The sequence below is a fragment of the Eupeodes corollae genome, chromosome 1 (genome assembly GCF_945859685.1).
Source record: "Eupeodes corollae chromosome 1, idEupCoro1.1, whole genome shotgun sequence".
NCBI lineage: Eukaryota > Metazoa > Arthropoda > Insecta > Diptera > Syrphidae > Eupeodes > Eupeodes corollae.
This window is the reverse complement of record NC_079147.1, coordinates 159608593-159631380: the sequence shown is the minus strand read 5'-3', so window position 1 is coordinate 159631380 and position 22788 is coordinate 159608593. Positions and strand designations below refer to the sequence as shown.

At 31.8% G+C, this 22788-nt stretch overlaps 1 protein-coding gene across 1 annotated transcript in view; it reads right to left on the bottom strand.

Moving 5' to 3' along the window:
- LOC129942196 (box A-binding factor) overlaps nt 1-15651 on the bottom strand; it is a 79838-nt gene extending 64187 nt beyond the window's left edge. The window contains exon 1 of the mRNA XM_056051047.1: nt 15272-15651. Coding sequence (XP_055907022.1) covers nt 15272-15274 — 3 coding nt within the window. The 5' untranslated portion in view covers nt 15275-15651. The remainder of the gene's footprint in view (nt 1-15271) is intronic.
- Between the last annotated feature and the right edge of the window lie 7137 nt (nt 15652-22788).

Genomic DNA, 22788 nt, shown 5'->3' with positions numbered 1-22788 from the left:
TTAAAAGGTTGTGCAGAAAGTTAAGCCATTGCAAGGATACCACGGAGTTTTGGAAACTAACAAAAAAAAACGGAAATAAAGGAGAACCTAAGAATACGAGCATTTCTCTGGAGGACTTAAGATTACGTTTTTCAGGGTTGCTAAATATCTCTTCAGAACAACTAGTATGGAGTTTTGTGACACCATATGCTGAAGATGATATCCTTGATGCGCAGATAACGGTTTTGGAAGTAGAAAGGGTACTAGAGTCGCTTAAAGATGGCAAAGCAGCTGGCACAGAGGTGTGTCCCGCAGAGTCCTTCAAATATACTTCCGCACCGAATTTAAGCAAAAACTGGCGCAAGCACTCAGTATCATCTTTAGTTTTGCTGTACATCCCGATTACTTTGATGATGCTATTATATTTAAAATACTTAAAAAGGTGACCCAAACGACCCAGAAACTATAGGGGAATATTATATCTTAATGCATGTTTTAAGATTTACACTTCAATACTAAATAGAAGGCTTATTAACTGGGTAAATTTAAACAACAAACTGAGCGAGTATCAGTCAGGGTTTCGGAAAGGGTATTCTACAGCTGATAACATTTTTATTCTTGGATACGAAGCAAACTCAACCGCAATGCTAAACTTTATAACTTTTTCGTTGACTGAAAAGCGACATTTGATACAGTTGACAGAAAAACGCTGTTCTATAAACTTTACAAGTTTGTAAAAACACTGGAACTATACAATCAAACGACAGCTAGCGTTCATAATAGATGTGGCAAATCAAAAGAGATCCAAATAAATCGAGGACTTCGTCAAGGATCCAATCTCAGCTCATTGTTATTTGCGTTATTTCTTAATGACTTGGTTCATTGGCTTCCTTGTGGAGTGGAGTTTGAAAGCTCAAAAATAAAAGTATAATTATGTATGCTGATGACATTGTCTTTTTGGCAGCGTCTCCAGCTTCACTTCAGCTTATGATCAAAAGGCTATATGATTATTGTAAAAAATGGGGACTGGAAGTAAATTCTGAAAAAATCTAAGATAATGATGTAGCACGGACCGCAAGAGGATGAAACTGGAGATATGATGGATTAGTATTGAAAGTAGTCAATTATGTTTAATTTGAACATGGACAAACACAAGCCAAGGCTGATGCTGCTAGAACGGCTATTTGCTCGAACTACAAGCAAAATTTTCAATAATAGCAACATATCAAAAAACGCCAAATATGAAGTTTTTAAAGCAACTGCAAAAGCAGTTCTGTTTTATGGAGCACAGATTTGGGGTTTTTGGAAATACGAAATTGTTGAAACTTTGCTTTAAATCTTCCTTAGAAAAGTATTTCTCCACCCTTTGAGAACGCCTAAGTGCATGTATCATTTGGAAACAGGGCTTTCGACACTCTTTGTATCAACATTGAAGCTGAGCGCAGACTATTCGATACAGGTGATTAATATGGACTGAAACCGATTGCCAAATATTATGTTGAGAAGTTTCATGCGTCGAAAAATTGGATTCTACAAGGATTGGATTAATCTAGCTGCAAATTGTGGTATTATTCTAGAACTGAATGGATGTACTGGTCTCCAGATGTACGAGGATCGATGAAAATGAAAGGAAGACATTCATAGAAAAGTTGAGAACGTCTACGGAAAGGGACACAAATGAACATAATTACTTTAGGCTCGATTTTTCCAGAAAAACTATTGGAACTATTTTTAAAGTAAGATGTGAACTTCTTAATCTAAATTGCATGCCACACAGAAAGGATTTGGTCCTTATGCAATATGGGAGTGGACGAAAACACTATCCACTTCATCGGTGTATGTCCAATATTAAAGGAGCTAAGGATACTCTTTTTTCGAAGAAGCTATCTAAGCGACAATGAAATAGTAAGTTACCTAAATGGAGAAGATTGGTTGCTGACCGAAAAACTTACCACCGAGGCGATGATCTATAGAAGAAGAATCATAGATGAACATTTTTAAACTATATTTTTTTTTTTTTTGTCATGTTTTTCTTTGGATTTTGTAAATAAACTTAAAGTAAACAAATTTTCATTTTTTTGTTTAAGTATTTACTTAAAGTAAAGTCCAAGTACTCTCCTTTTTTTGTTTGATTGAATTAAAGGTATTTATTTATTGCTACAAGTCAATAAGTAACAATTACTTGAAAAAAATAAATTTAAAATGAATATAAAATTAAATGACATTGTCACTCAGCCAGACGACTTTTTGTCATGCCTTATTATTTATTCCTTAAATCAAAAAATGTATGAAACGAGAACCTTCAAATTATTGAATATAAATATCTATCTATCTATAAATCATTAACAGTTGCACCTTTGTTAACTTATAACGGGTTATTCATTTTGCGGTATCAAAAGTGTAGGTCTGAAATTCGACATTTGTTAAACTAAGTTGTTAAACCAATTTTGTTTCAGTTGAAAGTCTAACATTTACGAAAATGGATCGTTTACCGCACAACGCTTGAAAATTTTTAAGAACTACTTAAGAATGGTAATTCTATTATAGCCACATATCGTGCTTTAAAAGAAGATTAAAGCAAATTGCAAAATTGTGAAGACATTTGAAGAGATTGGATTGGTTACAGACATTGCAAGGTCTGTCCATCATAGCTTCGTTATGAAGGTTTTCCCGAAGACTCGAATTGGTGGATTCCTCGTCGTTCTCATGATTTAGGACTATCTTACGGCACATTATAGAGTATTTTGCATTTGGATCTACACCTACATCCATATATAAACTACATCGAATACAACAAATGAAGCCAGCTGACCATTCACAACGTCGTAGATACGTCGAAGAACATCGCATAATAGATCCTTTCTGACGTATTATGTAAACGTCTGTTACTATAGGTAGGGCAAGTGCTTTAACCAGCTTTAATTTAATATGGGTAGGTAGTACGGATTTAGTAACAAATAGTTCTGTAAGTGAATCGACATGGTTATTCCAAGTTAACTTGTCGTTAAAGACCAAACCTTATTTTCTAACATGGAGACATATTCAATAAGACAATTATTCAACATAACGGAAGGGGAAATTATCTGGGTTTGGTTTGTTTATTGAAATGGGAAGAGCTTTCGTTTTTTCAGGATTGAGTTTAAGTCAGTTCCGTTCGACCTATCATATATAGCCTGTAAATCAATAGGCTAAATAGGGTCGTCAATTTATCACAGAGAAGATTATGGTTTACACAGTCAAATGACTTTGAAAAGTCAAGTTAAGGTTATCACAGTTGTAAATTTATTGTCTAAAGCATGACTTATGTCATCAGATACGTTGAATTAAGCTAAAACACAACTATGTATGCCCAGATCGAAATCCGACTGCAAAGGATTCAAAAATTGCTAGTCTTTAATATAATATTTTATCTGGTTACTTATCAGACTTTCAAAAACTTTTCATAGAAAAGATAGGATAGCTATCGGTCTATATTCCTTTTTTTCCTTTTTTTTAGGATAGGGATAGTTTTCGATATCTTCCACATGTGTTGAATATATGAGTTATGTGGGGAAGAGGAAGGTTCGGAGGATTTTAATAAAGTCAGGATGAATATTGTCAAGTCCGGTGAATTTAGATTTTATGGAGAAAATTGCTTTACCAACCTGATAATCATCTACGACACTTACCGAAAAGGCGTTAGTAGTATTATTCTCTGCACGTCTAAAAGACATTTCACTGAATTGGGTTTTTGAAGTGGAGAATTTAACATTCAAACCTTTTAAATCAATACTTATTGTTATAAAATTTGTATTTCTCAATTTTGATCAAATTCGTTAAAGAATTACGTTAACGTTTAAAGTCGAGGACCATTTCAGGACAACCAAAACGTCTCCAACGTCGGTATGAGACATCTCATACCGCCTTAATAGCATTAAGTATGTCCGCAGAGGGCCAATGACAACTTCGAGATTTCATATGAAACGTTTTTAATGTAACATGTTTGTTAAAAAAGATCTTTAATCACTGGTGTAAAGTATTCAATTTGGTAGTTTACGTTAGATGTGGTGTAAATTGAAAGAAAATCGATCGGGAAATATCTCACCAATACATTTGGTTTTATATACAAGGCAATGCACTGTCATGCGTCGTTTTTGAACACTGTGACGAAAACCGAGAAGATCAAAAAAGGACATTGAACGACGACGTCGTCACCATGGACAGCTTTAACTTTGACTTAGTTAAGGACTTTGTCTACCTAGGCATAGCTTAAATGTATATAAAACACCAACGATGAAATCAAACGAAGAATAATTCTTGCAATTAGCTGCTTCTTTGGACTTAGAAGGCAACTGAGTAGTAAAGTCCTCTCTCGAGCATTTAAAATCACCATCTATAAGACACTCATCATCCATGTTCTCATTAAGACGCATATGCCTGGAACCTTTAAAACAAAGATGAGAGCGTCTAAGGATGCTTCAAAAAAAAAAGATACAACAACAAACTGTACGGGCTGTTGACCTTGTTAAAAGAATTAAAGTCCAACATTTTAGATGGCTGGGTCATGTAGAACATCATGATGGACATCAATGCTCCAGCCCGAAAGGTCTTTTAAAATCCAATCCTTAGGGCCGGCGCAGTAGAGGAAGACCGCACCTCAAATGGCCAGATGGTAGGTTGAGGCCCAAGTCCCCTCCGGACTTTTGTGCAATCTTAAGTAAGTAAGTAAGAGCATTAAAAAAATGACAGCTGACAAATGCCAACTCCGAAAAAAGTACCGCCAGATTAAAAACCTCAGTTGTCCTTTTGAATAAATCATTTCCAGCATATTAAGCTTAGACTTTTCTTTATTGATTGAGTTTCCTTGTGTATAACAGATGTTTGCTATTTCATCGCTATAATTTTTTTTGATAAATATTTAAATATATTATATTAAAATCAAGTCTCTGATCTCATAGCTACCAACTAATTCAAGATTCCATCCATGACTTAACTATAAGTGTTTTTAATATCTAAGATTTCGAAACGAAAATTTCATTCACAAAATCTATTTTAAAATGCTTATCACTTACATATGTATATATCTTAAGTTCGATAAGGAAAAGGACAAACATCATTTCTTTATACAAATTAAGATAATTCTTTATCATATCTCTCGCACCCTAGATATTTTTTAGCCATATAGTATAATTGTGTATGGCTAGATAAAGTTCAATATCTTAATAAGAAAATAACATACAAAAATAAAAGGAAGATTACCCTATATTGTATATATACCTTCCTTAGTACATTTGTGTCTTCCGCTTTGAGTTTTAGTCTTTTACAACTTTTCAAAGTCCTTGTACGTGTGGGAATAAAATGTGTTAAGAAAGGAAATCCTTTCTTTTTAATATTATTTCCGCACCCTAATAATAAAGTTTATATATTTTTTCCTCGCTATGTAAATATCTTTATCGTTAATAATTATCATTCACATATAGAGATATAAGTTAATGAATTATCATTTTTAGTTTATAAATAAAGTCTCTGTCCTATCTTGAAAAAAAAACTTGCACAATCAAAAGTAAAAATGTTAAAAGATTGTCGACAATCTGGATATAGCCTCCTACGAATTTAGAATTGAAAGAAATTTCTTCTCGAGTGATATAAAAATTTAATTAATCAATTATTGATCGCAGACAAAATACAATTTAATGTTTTTTGGCAGATATGTATCTTATCGTAGTGAAGTGAAAAATATTGTGACGAATACTGTGAAGCAGTCTTTTTTGTTTGTTGTTTTTTTTTTAATTGAATACACACAAAAATTAAATAAAAAATAACCTTCAAACTTTGAAATTCCTAATTTTATATTACGTGGAATATTTCTAAGAAACAAAAAAGTGAAAGAAAGAAATATTTGTGCTGAGTCGTTGATTAATTTCAAAATACATAAAATATCTACTTATTACTTTTTTGATTGCGGAGAGGCGCAATGCGCAGTAAAGTTTACCTTTGGAAAAGGTTAATAATAATAGCAATAATTATAAAGTGCATGTATACAGAGTGAAGGAATTATTATTTTATGATGGTAACCACCTGAGTTCTGAAAACAAAATTTGAAATTAAAATCATGATTAATCGCTTGTTTTTTTGTGTGTTGGTCTGAAACGTGTGATACGATAAGGATTCTATTTATAAAGTTAAGTGTATAAAGAGTTTAAATGTGATACACAGAGAGTGTTCTTTGTGACTTTATAAAATAAATGAAATAAATTAAATGATGAAAAATAAATTAATTTCATGGATCATGGTTATTAACTTAACATATACGAAGGTTTTGTAATCGGTACCGATTTGTGTAATTGGTCCTTTTAAGATTTCTCGACGTTTAAAGCGCCTTGAAATCTAAAACAAAGGTTTTAAGAAATATGTTTGTGTGTCTTATGTCAAAACGAGTAGAGATATAGACATCAAAAGATACAGAAAGGACTTTTAGGAAAATTGAGTCTGCGGTTTTTACGCATAATATATAATTTCGGTTGATCCCAAATCCACAACACTACGCACTTCAATTCAATTTGATGATACGTTGTGACGTGTTACAAAATTACCTTAAGATTGAACAAAATTTAATTAAGGCTAGCTCAGTGTTTTCTTTGTAAAAATCACTTTTTGGCTCGAATATCTTGCATCTTATAAAAATCATTTTATTTAATGTTACAGAAAATAAAAGTTAGATTTTCGATTTAAATCGAAAATCGAGAAAAAATTAAGTTACTGTCTTTAAAAATTATTTCCTTCTGTGTAAAATATTGTTGGTAACATTATAGGAACCAAATAAAATTCTACTAAAAAAACTCTCACAAACACAACAATACGTAGGATTAAGATGTCCTAACTTTGTAAAAAATATGACTTTTTTTTTGAAATTCTAAAAACAACCAAAATCGAATTTTTAAGGCTAAGTTAAAAAACAAAATATTCCCTTACAATAATTTTTATAATGATTTTCTGAAGAACAAATCTTTTTCTGCTATAGAAATAATCTAAATCATTTTAGTATCTTACTTATTTTCTGGAAATTCTCATTAGTTATGAGTCTTTACTTGACTCTATAATAAGTGTTGAGCAAATCTTGAATTAAATAATTCTATAGTTTAGAAAAATACGTTTTAAAATTTTGTTTGATATTTTGTGCTGATTTTGATTTTGAATTTTATTTTTAACTTTTTGATAAAGTTTTAAAAATGCCCGTTTTCAACATTGTTTTAAATTTATTTAATATATTTTAAAAACCTTATATAATAGAATTGTTAAAACAACAGATTTGTTACGAGAACAAAACTTACTTTCAAACCATTTTGCCTTTGTATATAGTTTAAGCATAAATGGTTACGCGTCTCTGTTTAGTTTTTACAGACTTATAACAACTTTTCAGTTTTTTTTCGAATATTATTTCAAATACAACTGAATATTGAAGAAACGGATTTAAGATTTGGAAAACTATCACGGATTTTATTGAAAAAAAAGAGGCTGAGATGCAACCCATACTGATAACTTATCATCCCGTTTGTTGAGCAATCTTGCTTAAAATTTTAACAAAATATTCAGAAAAATATATTCCGTGCGATTAATAATTGGAAATTAATATCTTTCTTTATTCTACGACAGTCAAGTTAGCACTACATTTTTCGAAATTTAAAAAAACCGAGTACCTATGCAGTTAATTGTAGTTTTTTTGTTGTAAATAAGTTGTGGAAAAAAAATGTTAGCTAGACGATTTTTAAAAAAAGTGGTAAGTAGTGAGGTGTCAAATATGTCAAGTTGGCACTACACTTTTTGATTATGTTAAAACTAAGTACGCAATAGTTTTACAATAAAATTTAGTTTAGTAAATTAGTTGTGGAAAGATAAAAATTCCAAAAAATTTGTTTACTTTCATTATTTTAAAAAAGGGGTATGTAGTGGTAACTTGACACCGTGAATCCAGGCATAAAACAATGATATTCGAAAATGTAGCAATGCAATTAATTGTAGCTTTTTTGTTTAAAATTAGTTGTGGAAAGAAAAAAATCGATGTCTTTTAATTTTGTAAACATTTTGTTAGCTCCCTTTTTTAAGAAATCAAAAATTCCTAAAATGTTCCAAGTTAAATTTCCCCCAGTTCGTGCTCAAATTTCGTATAGAAACTATAAGCAAATATAGCTAAAGGCAAACAAAAATGAAAAAAAATAATGTTTTTCCTCCTTAGTGCCCTTGAAAGAATTTAAAATTTTAAGCCAAAGCTGTATTCTTTCAGCAAAACCAAAAGGCCTTTTAGATTCCGAATCTAAGAACGTATTTTGCATTTTTGAAAATAATATACTATTTAATACTCTTAGTTTTTAAAACAATGGTAAGGACGCTTTTTAGAATCTAAATAAAATGTAAAAAGTTAGAATTTCGAAAATAGGGGGGCTAGAGTATTTCATTTTATTCTAAAACTTTGATCAACATTCACCATTTTTGGGTGTTTTTCAAAAAATAACTTTGAAATAATGCGGACCAAACCGGAATAACTTTCTTGTAAAAGGAAAATACAAAAAAGGGGGCCAACTTCACGCACTCACTTCAAAATTGAAAGTAAACAAAATTTTTTGAAATTGTTTTTCCTCAACTTATTTACAACAACAACAAAAAATAGTATATATATAGAAAAATGTAGTGCTAACTTGACAGTCGTCTTTATTCTTCTAATATTTATTCAAAAACCGATTCTTAAATAATTTTTTTGTTGTTTTTGTAGATTTTCGTGAATTGTTAAAAAAAATCACGAGATATCACCAATTTCTCGTACTATTTTTTCTAGATTTTAATTTTTATGAAAAAAACTGACAGTTAAATTTTTGCAAACATGTTTTCGATGTTAAAAACAGTTTTCTATAAGATGAAAATGATTGTCTGAAATTTTTGGAAAGTAATGTTTTTTATATGTTTTTACTTTGATAGTTTGATTTTTCCCAAAATGTTACTTAATGTTGAAAACTATATGTTTTATAACATGAAATTAGTTTGAAGCCAATACCTTTAACATTTAAAAAGATATCAATGTCAAAAATTAATTTTTACCAACATATAGTAAGTCTTTTTGCCAATTCGAATCTTCTTAAAATTTAATCAGACGTCAAAAACGTTATTCTTCGTTTCATGCAATTATTTTAAGGATAAAATCATTTTTTATTCGTAAAATATTCGAAGAGACAATTATGTCCTTTTGCATCACCAACCATTTGAAGTCGGTATCTCTACTGGTTCTTGAGATATGGACGACGAAAACGCTACCCGAACGTTCGGACGTACGAACGTACGTATCACACGCACACACAGTCATCTCCCTAAAAATCTTTTATTTAGTTACTAGGGACCTTGAAACGACGATAAATTTCAACATTTTCTATTCGACAAATTGTACCGATTAAATAAGAAAATAAAAAAGACGTTTTTGACGTCTGGTGAACTTTTTAGAAAAATCGATTATTCAATTTATTTGTTTTTTAAAATTAAATTTTGGCTCGAATATCGTGCGTGAACAAATAAATATACAGGCCTACTAGTTTCATCTTATAGAAAATATCGTTGTTACATTTGCGTAAAATTATTTTAGAAAAAAATACAAGTAAGAATTAAAAATATAAATAATTTTCGACTGAAATACCTCGGGAAAAATGAAGTTGTGGACATAAATAAAAGTCGTGCCAAAAATTTTTAATTACTATTAAAACTTCTCGAATGTATCTTAATTTAAAACAGTTTAAAATTAAATTTTTAACCGCACACTCTTTCAATTTCTTTTAAATAATTGAATAGGTAATTTGAATATTTTTTTGTGAACAAAAATTGGAATTGTAACAAAAAAGGGAAACACTAGTTTGATCTGAAAATTATTTCTTTTTCAGGCACTCTCCTCAAAAGGAGCCGTGAAATTAGGCCAAATAAATATACAAGAGTACATTTATGAGATTTCTTTTTATAAAAAAAAAAACAATATATTGAAAATAAATAATATACCTTTTACATTAACCGTAAATTTGTGTTTAACGTTATTCCTCCAAGGCCAATTGCAGCAACTGCTTAAGGATAGGATTTCTTCTTACTTATGGGCTTGTTTTTAGACTAAATGATTTTGGTTTTAGGTAAGTATTTAATATTTTGAGGTTTTGAGACAATTTTATAGGTCCTTGGGGCAAGAATTAAAGTTCTTGACTATTCTGAAAGAAATGGTTCTTACGACAACAATGTACGTTTTTAAACGTAACGATACCGATAACATTAATTTTTGGCACAACAATGTTTATTCTTCGTGTTTTGAAAATAATGTTCTTGTTTTAAATATAAAAGTTATTAAATTTTGAGAACTTTATTTTTGGTTTTAAAATAAAAGTTTTCAAGACTTAAATAACACTTTACTCTCTTAAGTTAAAATTAAAAGTTGTTGGGCAGATTTTAACCTACATATTTTCTTGAGACAAAGTATAAAACTTTTGGCATAACTATTTTTTTCTCTGAGTGTATAAATTTGATGTTGTAAGTAATTCGAACATTTGTACTTAGGTAATTAAATTGAATCCAGGCCATCAACTATAAGGAATACAAATTTATCAAATTTTCATAAAATTAAGTTGAAAAAGCAAAGATTTCATCTACTATAATTTGATAACAATAATTTACCGATATTACCCTAAGAATTGGTTTATTTGTCAAAAGTAAAACAAAAATCTGTGTAATTATCTTGAAGGTATTGACAAATTTTGAAAAACTAAAGTAACTCTACAAATTATTTTAATAAGACCTTTTATAAGGGAAAGAGGAAATAATCAGAATATTTAGAAGAAATATTGGTTTTCATCATTGAGAACAAACATTGAAATTTTTTTGACAGGTCGTTACAGCTTTCATTAAAACTGTCTCTCATTAAAAAAAAATTTTCTGATCGAAATTCACCAACAAATTTTTACTGACAAAAATCTGTCATTGGAATTGTGTGAAACTATAACACAAATCAGTGGAACGATTCGTTTCACTTTTGGGCATAAAAGTATGAGCTGTTCAGGAAAATGAATTTTCGCCCGGAAAATAAAAAATGCATTTTTAGAGAAAAATCAAAGCGCAATTACACTTTTTATTCTTCTTTGTGTGATGTTCGATCAATCAGTATACCTGTAATTTTCATTTCTAATCAAAGGGAAACAACGTCAAATACGATTCAAACATTTTTCCTGACCGATTTCAATTATAGCTATAACTGGTCTCTAACACTTGGTCTCAATTTCATGTTATATTCTGAGAAAACAACTGTTGTTATTTTCTTAACACTAACTAAAGTTTCCTTTAAATTACTTAAACTCTTCATCAATTCTGTAAATGTAAGTGTTTTTTTTTCGTTCAAAATTGATTATCTTTTAAATAAAAACACTTTAAATGTGTTAATAATTTGACGAAATCTTGGGTGCTTTGGGTGCTTGAATTGAGATTTAAGCCAAAAATTTCAAGAATATAAAAGTCCCAAAAACAGCAACTCTCAAAAATTGAAGTGAGAAGACGTGTAATTTTTTATTGTCAAACTATATTTTCTTTCCAATTTATTATGTTTACCTTAATTTTACTGTTTGTAGTTTTTTTTAAATAATGCATATTTATAAAACTTTTAAAAGCTGGAAATACCTTTATGTGGAAGGAGTCATCCAAATTAAAAGGATAGACCGTGAATTGCATTTTGGCCCTTGTACTATGTAAAATTGTCACTTTAGCCCTTGAAGTATGTAAATTAATATAAGGTTAAGACCTATGGACCATATTATTATTTTAAGGTTGTCGATCTGAATTATAGAATATTTTGATAGATGCCAAGGAACTCGCATGCAACGAGAAATAACGTTTTTGACTTTTCGTAAAATTATCAGAAAAATCGAATTACAAAAAATAAAGAAAATAAGAAAAACATTACTAAAATTGGTAAAAATTGATTTTCGACTTAAATATCTTTTTAAAAATAAAAGATAGCAGCGCAAAATTTAAAAGAACCTTTTATAAAGGGTGTAACAAATTACTACTTAGCAATTTACTAATGGTCTCTAAGAGTTTAAACCTTTCTTTTCGTTTTCTAAAAAACGACAGTTCGTGAAAAAAAAGTGACAGTTCGCGAAAATAAACAAAGCAAATACGCTTAAACGGACCTATTCATTGGATTTTTCAACTGTTGACTGGACCATTTCATCCACTGCTCCTATAAAAATAATTGTACAGATGTCGTCAGAATTTAGAAAATTGCATAAAGTTAAAGTAACCATTCCGTGATTTTAACTTAAGCAAATTGTTTAAAAATAGTAAGGTGTTAAATTTCGTGCCATTGGCTTCAAACTAATTTCATCTTAAACAAAAACATCTTGTTTTCAACATTCAGTAAAATTCTGTTAAAAATTAAAGTGAAAGCTTAAACAAATAAAAATATATAGAAAACATTCCTTAAACTTGGTAAAAGTTGTTTTTCGACTTAAACACCTTTTCAAAAACTTAAGATGCTTTACACAAATTTCACCTTAAGGGGGTATTCTGGTCTAGAGACATGAATTTTAGGTAATTTTTGAATTGCTGTAGAAAAAAGCAAGCAACAATTTTACCATACATTTTTTTATACATTATTTATTCACATTAGAAGCATACAAAAAAAAATAAAAAAGTAAAAAAAAAAATCAAAATTCCGTTAGTTATCAGTTCATGGAGTGGTGCGTCTCAAAAATTTGGTGCGTGACCATACCCACGATTTTAACTCTCCTAGAAATCTGAAATCAAAAACTAAAAAAGATTATTAATCTACAATAATGTCGCAATGTCTGGAACTACGGAAAAGTTACAAACATTTCTTTTTACAAAATGGCGGCTGTCTAAAGAAAAATATAAAAAATTTACCATTTTTTTGAACATTCTTCGATTTGTTAAAAATATTAAAAATGAAAATTTGGGGATGACCGTAGTTCCGGACGTAGACAAGTCCCTAAAGAAGAATCTCTTAAAATTTCAAGTAAATCGGTTCGGCAGAACCTGAGAAATCGTGGGTATCAGATTCAAAAAGACAGTTCTGAGAAAAACGCGTTTAAAGTACCCCATTATGTCTTTTGTTCTATTAGTTGCAGCCCAACCGATTTGGATGGCTGCTCAGCAAAATACTTATTTCTCCGAAAATAATTTGAATTTGGGAAAATCCTCTCGTAGACATATTCTTAAATAATTAAACTATGAAAATATGAAAAGAAAAAAAAATCGATTTTTTTAATTTCTAGACCAGAATACCCCCTTAAAGAAAATATTGTTTTCGACATTTAGTAAATTCTACAGCCAGTTTTCTAAGTAAAATTGGTAAAAATTGGTTTTCGAACTAAAAATCTCGTCAACAAAAAGATTTGAAATCAAACTACTTCATCATATGCAAATTTTGTCAGTAATCTTAGTTGATTTTTAATAAAATTTCTGTTGAGAACTTCGGCCTAGTGACTAACAACTCTCAGCCATACCTGTGTACGAGTGCTGATGTCAGGGATGGAGGGAATCTACAGTTTTAAGCCGCATCCGAACGGCTGACTTGAGAAAGAACTTTTTATGATTATGAAGAATTACTCTTGGAGGATTTGTCAACTCCTCGCAAGAGGCAGTACCAGTGAAGAAACTTCAGATGGCATAGGCAGGGATTAAATCCAAGGCCTCTGGCATGACACTCCAACGTACTAACCATCATGCCACGGTTACTACAAAGAAAAAGATTAAATTCAACTGACAACTTGTTTTTTTTTAAACACGAAAACCTTGGTACTTTTAGAGGTACACAATTACTGACTTAACACCACAATGGTGGGTGAAGCTGATGGCTGAAACACAAACACGCTTGAGCTTCGGCTTCGTCTGCGTTACGTTGAGCCTGCTTTGAGGTTGCTTTGAACGACACTTCCAATATGACGTTTCTAAAATGGCACTCCTGTCATTAGCAGCTGTTATTTTTTCTCAAAATAAAAAAACATGAGTTTTGAAAACGAAAAAATTTAATTTATTGCGGAAGTAGCTTACACAGCCTATAGTAACCAATGGGAATCCCTCCAAAAGCAAATCTTCACCGAATTTGAACTAGAGCTCCCGTTTGGAGTCACATTACGTAACATTACGTTATTTCCTTACGATTGTCAAATGAAACGTGAGGTCGATGCTTCATTTTGATAGCATGCATTGAATTCCTATGGCTGAATTCGTAAACGTCAGGCGAAGCCGAAGCTGAAGCGTGTTTGTGTTTCAGCCATGAAGCTTGTGGTACTATCAAAGTTGAAAAGTATACGAAAACTGTTGGGTTAACTATTACTTTTGACTTCATGCTGCGCAGACTTTTGACATTAGTGTGGTTATATGGACAGTTAGGGCTAAAGTTGAAAACTCTTGACTTGATGCTGTGCAGATTCAATTCTTGTCGCGCTTCACTTTGCTTCAAAAACGTGTTTTAAATGACGAATTTTGTATTGGATTCTAGCGATTTTTTGCCATTCAATTGAATTCAGTTTAGTCTATTTTTTAGAGTAATTTGTGAGCATTCTTTTATTGACAAAAAATTTCAGAAGCAAAACGAGAATTACAAGATGGATTTTTCATTTTATTTTAGAACTTCGTCAAAAAATTTGACCCCAGAATCTCAAATTAAACACGAACAAATTTTGAAGCATGAATATGAAAGAAGATATAAAAACTTTAACTTTGCTTGTAGGCGTAACTTTGGTAAGTTCAAATTATTTTGCGTTTTTTGTTTGTAGTTACTCATAGGTTTTTTAAGTTAAGTCTTAAGTCCGCAAGAAAGTAAACAAAATCAATTTTCTTAGCTGACATTTCAAATAAAATATTATTGATCGTTAAATCAACCCACAAAGTCAATTAAAATCAAGAAATAATACGCAGTAGGTTGAGATAGATAAATTTATATATCTTGTCGCTCCTGTTTAAAAAGAAAACATCACTGATAGGACAACGAGATATAGATATGTTTATATCTCTACAATCTACGTAACTTTATCACTTTAAGATAAACTAAAGCATAAATTAAAGTTTGCCAATCCCAAAAAATAATACTAAATGGCGTGCCCCCCGATTAAATTTTTCATCAAACCACATATACGTAAAAAAAATACTCGCGATCGGCTTTATAAGTATATTTTATCACTGGTACGTTTTGGTCTTATCGAAAATCGGAACACCATATCTTGTGAGCTCATATGTATCTATGTAGTTATAAGATCTGATAATATATAAAATCGTAACTTCTTACCATGTATCTTTTAGCGAATAATTTGTAATCTGTCCGTAAGGTTTAATTAGTTGCTGGTTAGCGTTTTCTCGCCTCGATGATATTCGGTGGCTGTTTGGGTCCGTTTTTTTTATTTTGTTCTCATGTATAATGAATATTTTTTAATATGTACTGTACCTATATGTATGTAGGTATGTAAAATAAAAACAAATTTAATCGGTTATGCACTTTTACTACACACAATATCTAGTTTGATATTATTATCTGATGCCGCGTGTACTTAATGAGATATCTTTCCGATATCAGGCTTCAGTTAGCAATGATAAGACAAGAACTTTGTGCATATCTTTCTTGCGCGATAGATACCCGCGACCAGATATTTAGTGTCGCCCTCACCGTTCTCGACGGTGTCTTGTTGTTGTTGTTGTTGGCTAAAAGGTGGGCAACAAAATAATCGTTTGCGTTCATGTATTTGTGTGGAGGTTTTTGCATTTATGTGTGTGTTTATATACCTACTTACGTCATAAATTTTGAAATGCAGTGTATCCCATGTTAATAAACTGAAGATATACATTTATGTACCTTATCCACACAGTTTAGTGATAACATATATAAAACTATCTAAACAACACCCTGTTGAAAATCAAATTTTTGTTCAGGGGTATATAAGTTTTAGATTGCTTGTTCCCGGATACGGAACGGGCGACGGGTGAACAAGGATCGCATTATTGAGTTTTTCTGTTTATAGAGCTCTTTTTTTCACCATAAAATTTCACTTCAAGCCGTCTGACTGTGTTTGCGCTTGGTTTTTCCATATAAAGTGTAAGTCGTTATCTAAGGTAAATATTTGATAACGAATGAACACACAGATACAAAACCGCAGAAGAAATGTTATAAACAATATTGTTTTACCTACTTAACGTGATATATTTCTTTTTTGTTGTTGTTAATTTCACTGTACCTGGTCTGGTGGGATGCGCGGAGTTTTTCAAAAAAAGACAAAATTTAAAACGCCTAGGTAAACGTCTTTTTCCATTCTTTGAGCTGACACACATGCAATTTTCTGAGCGCTATTTTAACTTAACAAATATATAGTTCTACACAAACTATGTATGACGACATTAGTAAAGTGATCCACATAAGTTCTTAAGCTATCATTAGAACAAGCACGCATAAACTTTGAAGATTTTATGAAGTACGAAAGATTGAAGAACCAGGGTTACAGTATTACTTCCATTCTTTTTGTTCATATTATTTTCTAACAATAAGACATTAAATTTGTTCTTCTACAATAATGTATATTAAAAAATACACAGTAAATGGGTAATGCTAAGGGTCATTTAAAAAACGATCTCCTGGCAGTAGACTGGTTCAGAATTCATTTTATGCCCCATGTTGATGATCAAGTAGGTTTCATACAAAATAACATTAAAATTCTTTTCGATACTCATGTTCCGCTCATAACAAAATCTTTCAGGCCGGTTTACTCATGTGCATGGTTTACTAATGAAATTAAAATTCTATTGCACCAGCGAGATCAAGCCTATAAGCTTGAAAAGCTTGGAAAAGATTTAGTGTAGTGAAAAATAGAGTAACCTGAAAAACAAACGAGGCAAAAAGACGCTATTATGCCCCAAGACTGGATCCTTCGCAGGCTAAACATTAATTGTGGAAAAATCTAAAAGACATTGGAGTGGGCAAACAAGTAAACCGACAAAGCATCAATGTTGATTGTAATGGGTTAAATAAAATGTTTGCTTCTGCTTCTTCCACAAATGCTGGTGAAGCACCATACAACTGTGACCACTTTAACAGTGATAATTCTTTGACCATTCTTCGAGATAAATCAGCCGAGTATCTTTCTGGTAACTCTTTCTCCATGCCTTACTTTAGCTTCACAGCTGTTGATGATGTAGATGCTTTAGAAAGCGTTTTGTCTATAAAATCTAATTCTACTAGTTTTGATGAGATAAGCCCAACTTTTTTAAAAATAATTTTGCCTCATATCTTAAAGTACATAACACACTTATTTAATATCTTCTGCTTGGAAGCGTGCATAAATAATACCAATTCCCAAAAATCAAACCGATTTCAGACCCATTGCCATTTTATCGTTTCTCTCCAAAGTTCTTGAAAAATCACTTTTTCAAGTTTCCAAATACGTTGATTTCTTCAAGATAATAAATTACTCTCTGTGAAAAATCAGTCCGGTTTTTATCCGAAACATAGTTGTACACAGATTAAGTAAATGTAACAGAAGACATCAGGTAAGCGGTAGACAATGACAAAATAGCTTTCCTTATCTTCCTTGATTTCTCTAAAGCGTTTGATAAGATAAACCACAATGTTCTGTGTAGTAAGCTTCGAAGTCAATTTAATTATTCCTTGTCATCTATAAAGGTTTTAGCCTCGTATTTAGAGGGAAGATTTTAGGTAGTTGCTATTAATAACTCCGTATCAGACTTCCTTCCACTGATTTTAGGTGTTCCACAGGGCTCAATACTTGGTCCGCTATTCTTCTGGATTACATAAATGACCTACTCAAATCTTTATTAAGTTCCTCAGTTGATATGTACACCGACGACGTTCAGCTTCGGAGGACTTTTTATTTGGGCCTTGTGGAAAATGCAGCACACGAAGTCAATGAAAATCTGTTCAGGATTTCATGCTGGTCCCAAGCGAATGGTCTCAGTTAAAATTCATCAAAGTCAAACTTACTTACTTAAGTTGGCGCTACAATCCTGTGTGAACTAGGGCCTCACCCAACAAACTTCTCCATCTAGCTCGGTCCCTAGCAAGATGTCTCCAGTTTCGCACTCCAAGTTGTTTGAGGTCACCTTCCACTTGTGCGCGCCACCTGATCCGCGGTCTTCCTCTACTGAGCTGTCCTGTGGGTGTGGATTCGAAGACTTTCCGGGTCACTCTACGTGACCCATCAATCTTAGTCGTTGGACTTTTACCATTCTGGCTAAGTCTACGTCGCTGTATAGCCCGTACAGCTCGTCGTTCTATCTTCTCCTCCACTCCCCTTCGATGCATATACGGGACCGTAGATCACACGAAGAACTTTTCTCTTTAAGCGACCCAAGGTGTTTTCATCCGCTTTTGTCATAGTCCATGCTTCTGCACCGTATAGCAGGACGGGGATGATAAGGGTCTTATATAGCAACACTTTGAACCCTCGAGAGAGGACTTTACCACTCAATTGCTTTCTTAGTCCAAAGAAACAGCGGTTAGCAAGAGTTATTCTGCGTTTGATCTCAGCGCTGGTGTTGTTTTCTGCGTTTACAGCGGAGCCTAGGTAAACGAAGTCCTTGACTACCTCGAAGTTACGTCTGTAGATGGTGACGTTTTGACCAAGACGTCGGTGTTGTATGTCCTTTCTTGACGACACTTTGTTTTGCCCTCATTAACCGTTAAACCCCTTTTTGCCGCCTCTGCCTCAATACTCACAAAAGCCCTATTGACTTTACGCTCAGTTCTTCCGATTATGTCATCAGCACATTCCACTAATTGGACAGATATTTGAAAGATAGTGCCTCTAGTGTTGACGTGTGAGCTCTGCACTATTCTTTCAAGCACGATGTTAAAAAAAAATCGCATGACAGCGCATCACCTTGTCTAAAGCCTTTTTTGACATCGAAAGGTTCTGTTAAGTTGTTTCCAACCTTTTTGGAGCAGCGTGAATTCTCCATGGTCATCCTGCACAAACGGACGAGTTTGGCAGGGATGCCAAAACTAGACATGGCTCTATACAGCTCGCCCCTGTAGATGCTGTCACATGAGGCCTTGAAATCGATGAAAAGATGGTGGGTGTCGATTTGTTGTTCTTTGGTTTTTTTCCAGGATCTGCCGTAATGTGAATATTTGATCAACTGTGGACTTTCCTGGTCTAAAACCACACTGATAAGGACCTATCAGGTTGTTGACGATGGGCTTTAGACGTTCTATTACGGCAAAGAAGATTTTATAGGTGATGTTAAGTAGACTTATTCCTCTATAGTTGGTGCAGTTTAGAGGGTCTACTTTTTTCAGGATCAGGAAAACAATACTGAGGTTCCATTCATTGGGCATGCTTTCTTCCGACCATATCTTACAGATAAGTTGGTGCATGCTCCTAACCAACTTATCTCCAGCTGCTTTAAAGAGCTCGGCATTCAAGCCATTAGCTACAGCGGCTTTATTGAAAATGTTTGGTTATTTCCAGAAAAGCAGTTGAGACTTCATGTTTTCCAAAAGTGTATCTAATAATAATAGTAGTATCGAATTCGTTGACTCCGCAAAAAATCTTGGTATAACATTTAACAAAACCCTTAACTATAATAACCATATCAGATTGACACTGGGTAGGGTATCTGGAGGCCTTCGCATGCTTTGGGCAATACAAAAAATCACTCCGTTAAAAACCAGAATAATCCTGGAAAAAACGCTACTTATTCCAATTTTTCTGTTTGGGTGTGAAATTTTTAGCAACTGCGACTATGAGCACAAGCGAAAACTCAACGTGGCATACAACAGTATCGCGCGGTATATTTTTGGACTCAAAAAATATGAATGCGTGTACTCTTTTGCCAGATCTACTGAGTTAAACTGAAGCAATTCCTGGGAGATTAATTTTGTAGTAATTATAAATTAAAGTGTGATTACATAATTAAGTTTATTTTTCTTTCTGAACTTGTAAAACTCTGCTTGCAACACTTACATTAAATAATATAGATATCATAGAATTTTCTTTGAAGCTTGCACTACATTAAATGAGATATTGTATCTTATTGTTTAAGTTATTAAATAAATAAATTGAATAGAAAGTCTGTTACACAATGTAAAATCAAAGTTCTGAGTAGATATCCAACACTTAAGTTACTTACCAGTTAAATCCTCCTGTTGGGCGAATTGTGTGTGTCACATGTCCATCCTTCTTATCCCTGTAAGTTATTCAAACATTGTTGTCGAAAAGTTTTTGACAAATAAAAGCTAAGAAATTAAAACTTGAATTTTTTAAAATATAAAATAAAAATGCCAAACAAAAAGAAGGAAGTTAAAATTTTTTGAAGGATAAAAATTGGATTATCTGATATAGACTTTGATAAATTGGTCATAAAAATAAAAAGAGGCTGGGATGCGACTTACACTAATGACTTCCCATCCCGTCTGTCGATTTGTCTTGTTTAAAAGTTTGTCTATATGTACTCGTATCAATTTTTACCAAATTTGCGTACTATTTTTTGTAGATTTTATTTTTTATGAAAAAAACGGACGGTTGGGTTTTTATATAAACATTACTGAATATCGAAAACAATATTTTCTGTGAAATAAAATTAGTTTGAAACCAATATTTCACATTTTTGAAAAGATATTTGAGTCGCAAATCAATTTTTACCAAATTTTATACATTTCTTTTTACTTTTTTATTTTTTATACAAAAACTGTAAGTTCGATTTTTCTCAAAATTTGTCCTAATCTTGAAAACAATATTTCTTATAAGTAAAAGTAGTCAGAAGCTATTATCTCAAATTTTTGAAAAGACATTTGAGTCGAAAATCATTTTTTACCAACTATTCTTAATTTTTTTTCGGTTTTTATTTTTTTGTAAAAAAACTGTCAATTCGATTTTTTTCAAAATTTTACTGAATGTTGAAAACAATATTTTTTGAAAGATAAACGTAGCTTAAAGGGAATATCTCAAAGTTTTGAAAAGATATTTAAGTCGAAAATCAATTTTTACCAACTTTTATTAATTTTTTTGTTTAGGTTTTTATTTTTTGTCAAAAAACTGTCAATTCGAATTTTCTCAAATTTTTTTTCAAATTTTGAAACAATATTTCCTATAAGATAAAATTAATTTAAAGCCAATACCTCAAATTTTTGAAAAGAGTGATTTGAGTCGTAAATCAATTTTTGTCAACTTTGAGTAATGTTTTTTTAGGTTTTTATTTTTTTATATAAAAAACTTTGAATACCAGATGTTAAAATCATTTTATATTTGTAAAATTTCAGAAGTGGCAAATTTTTTTTTATTTATAAAAAAACCGTTAATTGTTTTTTTTTTGGTTCAAGAGATATTTAGGGTTAACCAAAATGTTCACCTTTTTTTTAAACTGCTATGGTAAAAAAACGATCCCCACAATTGGGAGCCCTTTCTACATCTTTCTGCATTATAATCTGTATAACAGTCGTACACATACGCACGCACGCACACACATCTCTCTAAAAATCTTTTATTTCCGCTCTAGGGACCTTGAAACGTCGAGAAATGTTTCGACAAATCGGACCGATTACAATAACTACCTATGGGAAGTTAATAAAATATCAATACAAGTAACAAAATTTTTCCGTTAACATTTTTTCAGCTTAAAATCTTCATTTTTGAATGAACCTTTGGACCAATTTGATTGGAGTGATTTTGGATAGGGAAAAATTTGTAGATATCGATTTTGGTAAAAGGGGTCGGGGGAGTATTCGTTGTAAATTGTTCATACTAAAAATCAATTTTAAGAAACAAATGTCTGGAACAATTTAGAAGAGCCCCGGAACAATTGGGAACAAGTTTTTGAATTTTGTTGTGCGCCTTTGGATATATTTGCTTATGGTTTTGGGTGAAATTTGGACACGAACTTTGGGGAACTATGGTTTAATTCGGAAGATTTTTTGAATTTTAGATTTTTTAAAAAGGGGAGCTAAAATATTTGTTTACAAAACTTACTTACTTTACAAACAAAACAAGACCCCGACATCTTTTTCCAAGATTGATCATCAGCTTAAATATTAGGTTATAAGCCAAGTTTTGGTTGCTGTACATGTGCATAAAAATCGGGAGCAATATCTTTTAAAATATACATTTCACGACTCATATTTTTTAGAACAATGATTAGAACACTTTTTAGAATCTAAAAAATATATACAAAGTTGGAATTTCGAAAGATGGGTGCTAGAATTTTTATCAAATTTTGTCCATATCTTTTAAAATTTTGATCATAGAGGTCCAAAAATTTGGAACAATGTTCAGAACAACTAGAACAACCTGAAAGAAATTTCAAAAAATCAATTTTCGAAAAAGGCGGGACAGTTTTTGGAGCCTAAAAAAACCCATTTTGTGGTATTTTTCAAAAAAAAAAACTATGGAACAATGCGGAACAAACCGGAAACAACTTTCCAAAATTGGAAAATCGAAAAAAATGTGGGCTTACTTCGCGCACTCGTCTAGTGCGTATATTTCACGAGCGATACAGCGATTGATTGCGCTTTTAGTCCACCAAAAAATACACTAACTGAATTTTTTCAATTTTGTAATCGTGCGAATGCTTTTGGTGCTTTAACACTACTGGAACTTTAACATTACTTTATTCATAAGAACTGCGCTATTTCATATGGGCTGCTACAAAAAAAAATGGATTCCTTGGTACGCAAGGTACGCAGCGCCGTATAAGATTGATGCATGTTCCGGCGAGTATTTACAGTAAATCCAAGGTAGACTGAATGCTTCTATTTTCGACTGTTATTGTTTAATATAACCGGCCCAAAATCATTTCAAGATATAC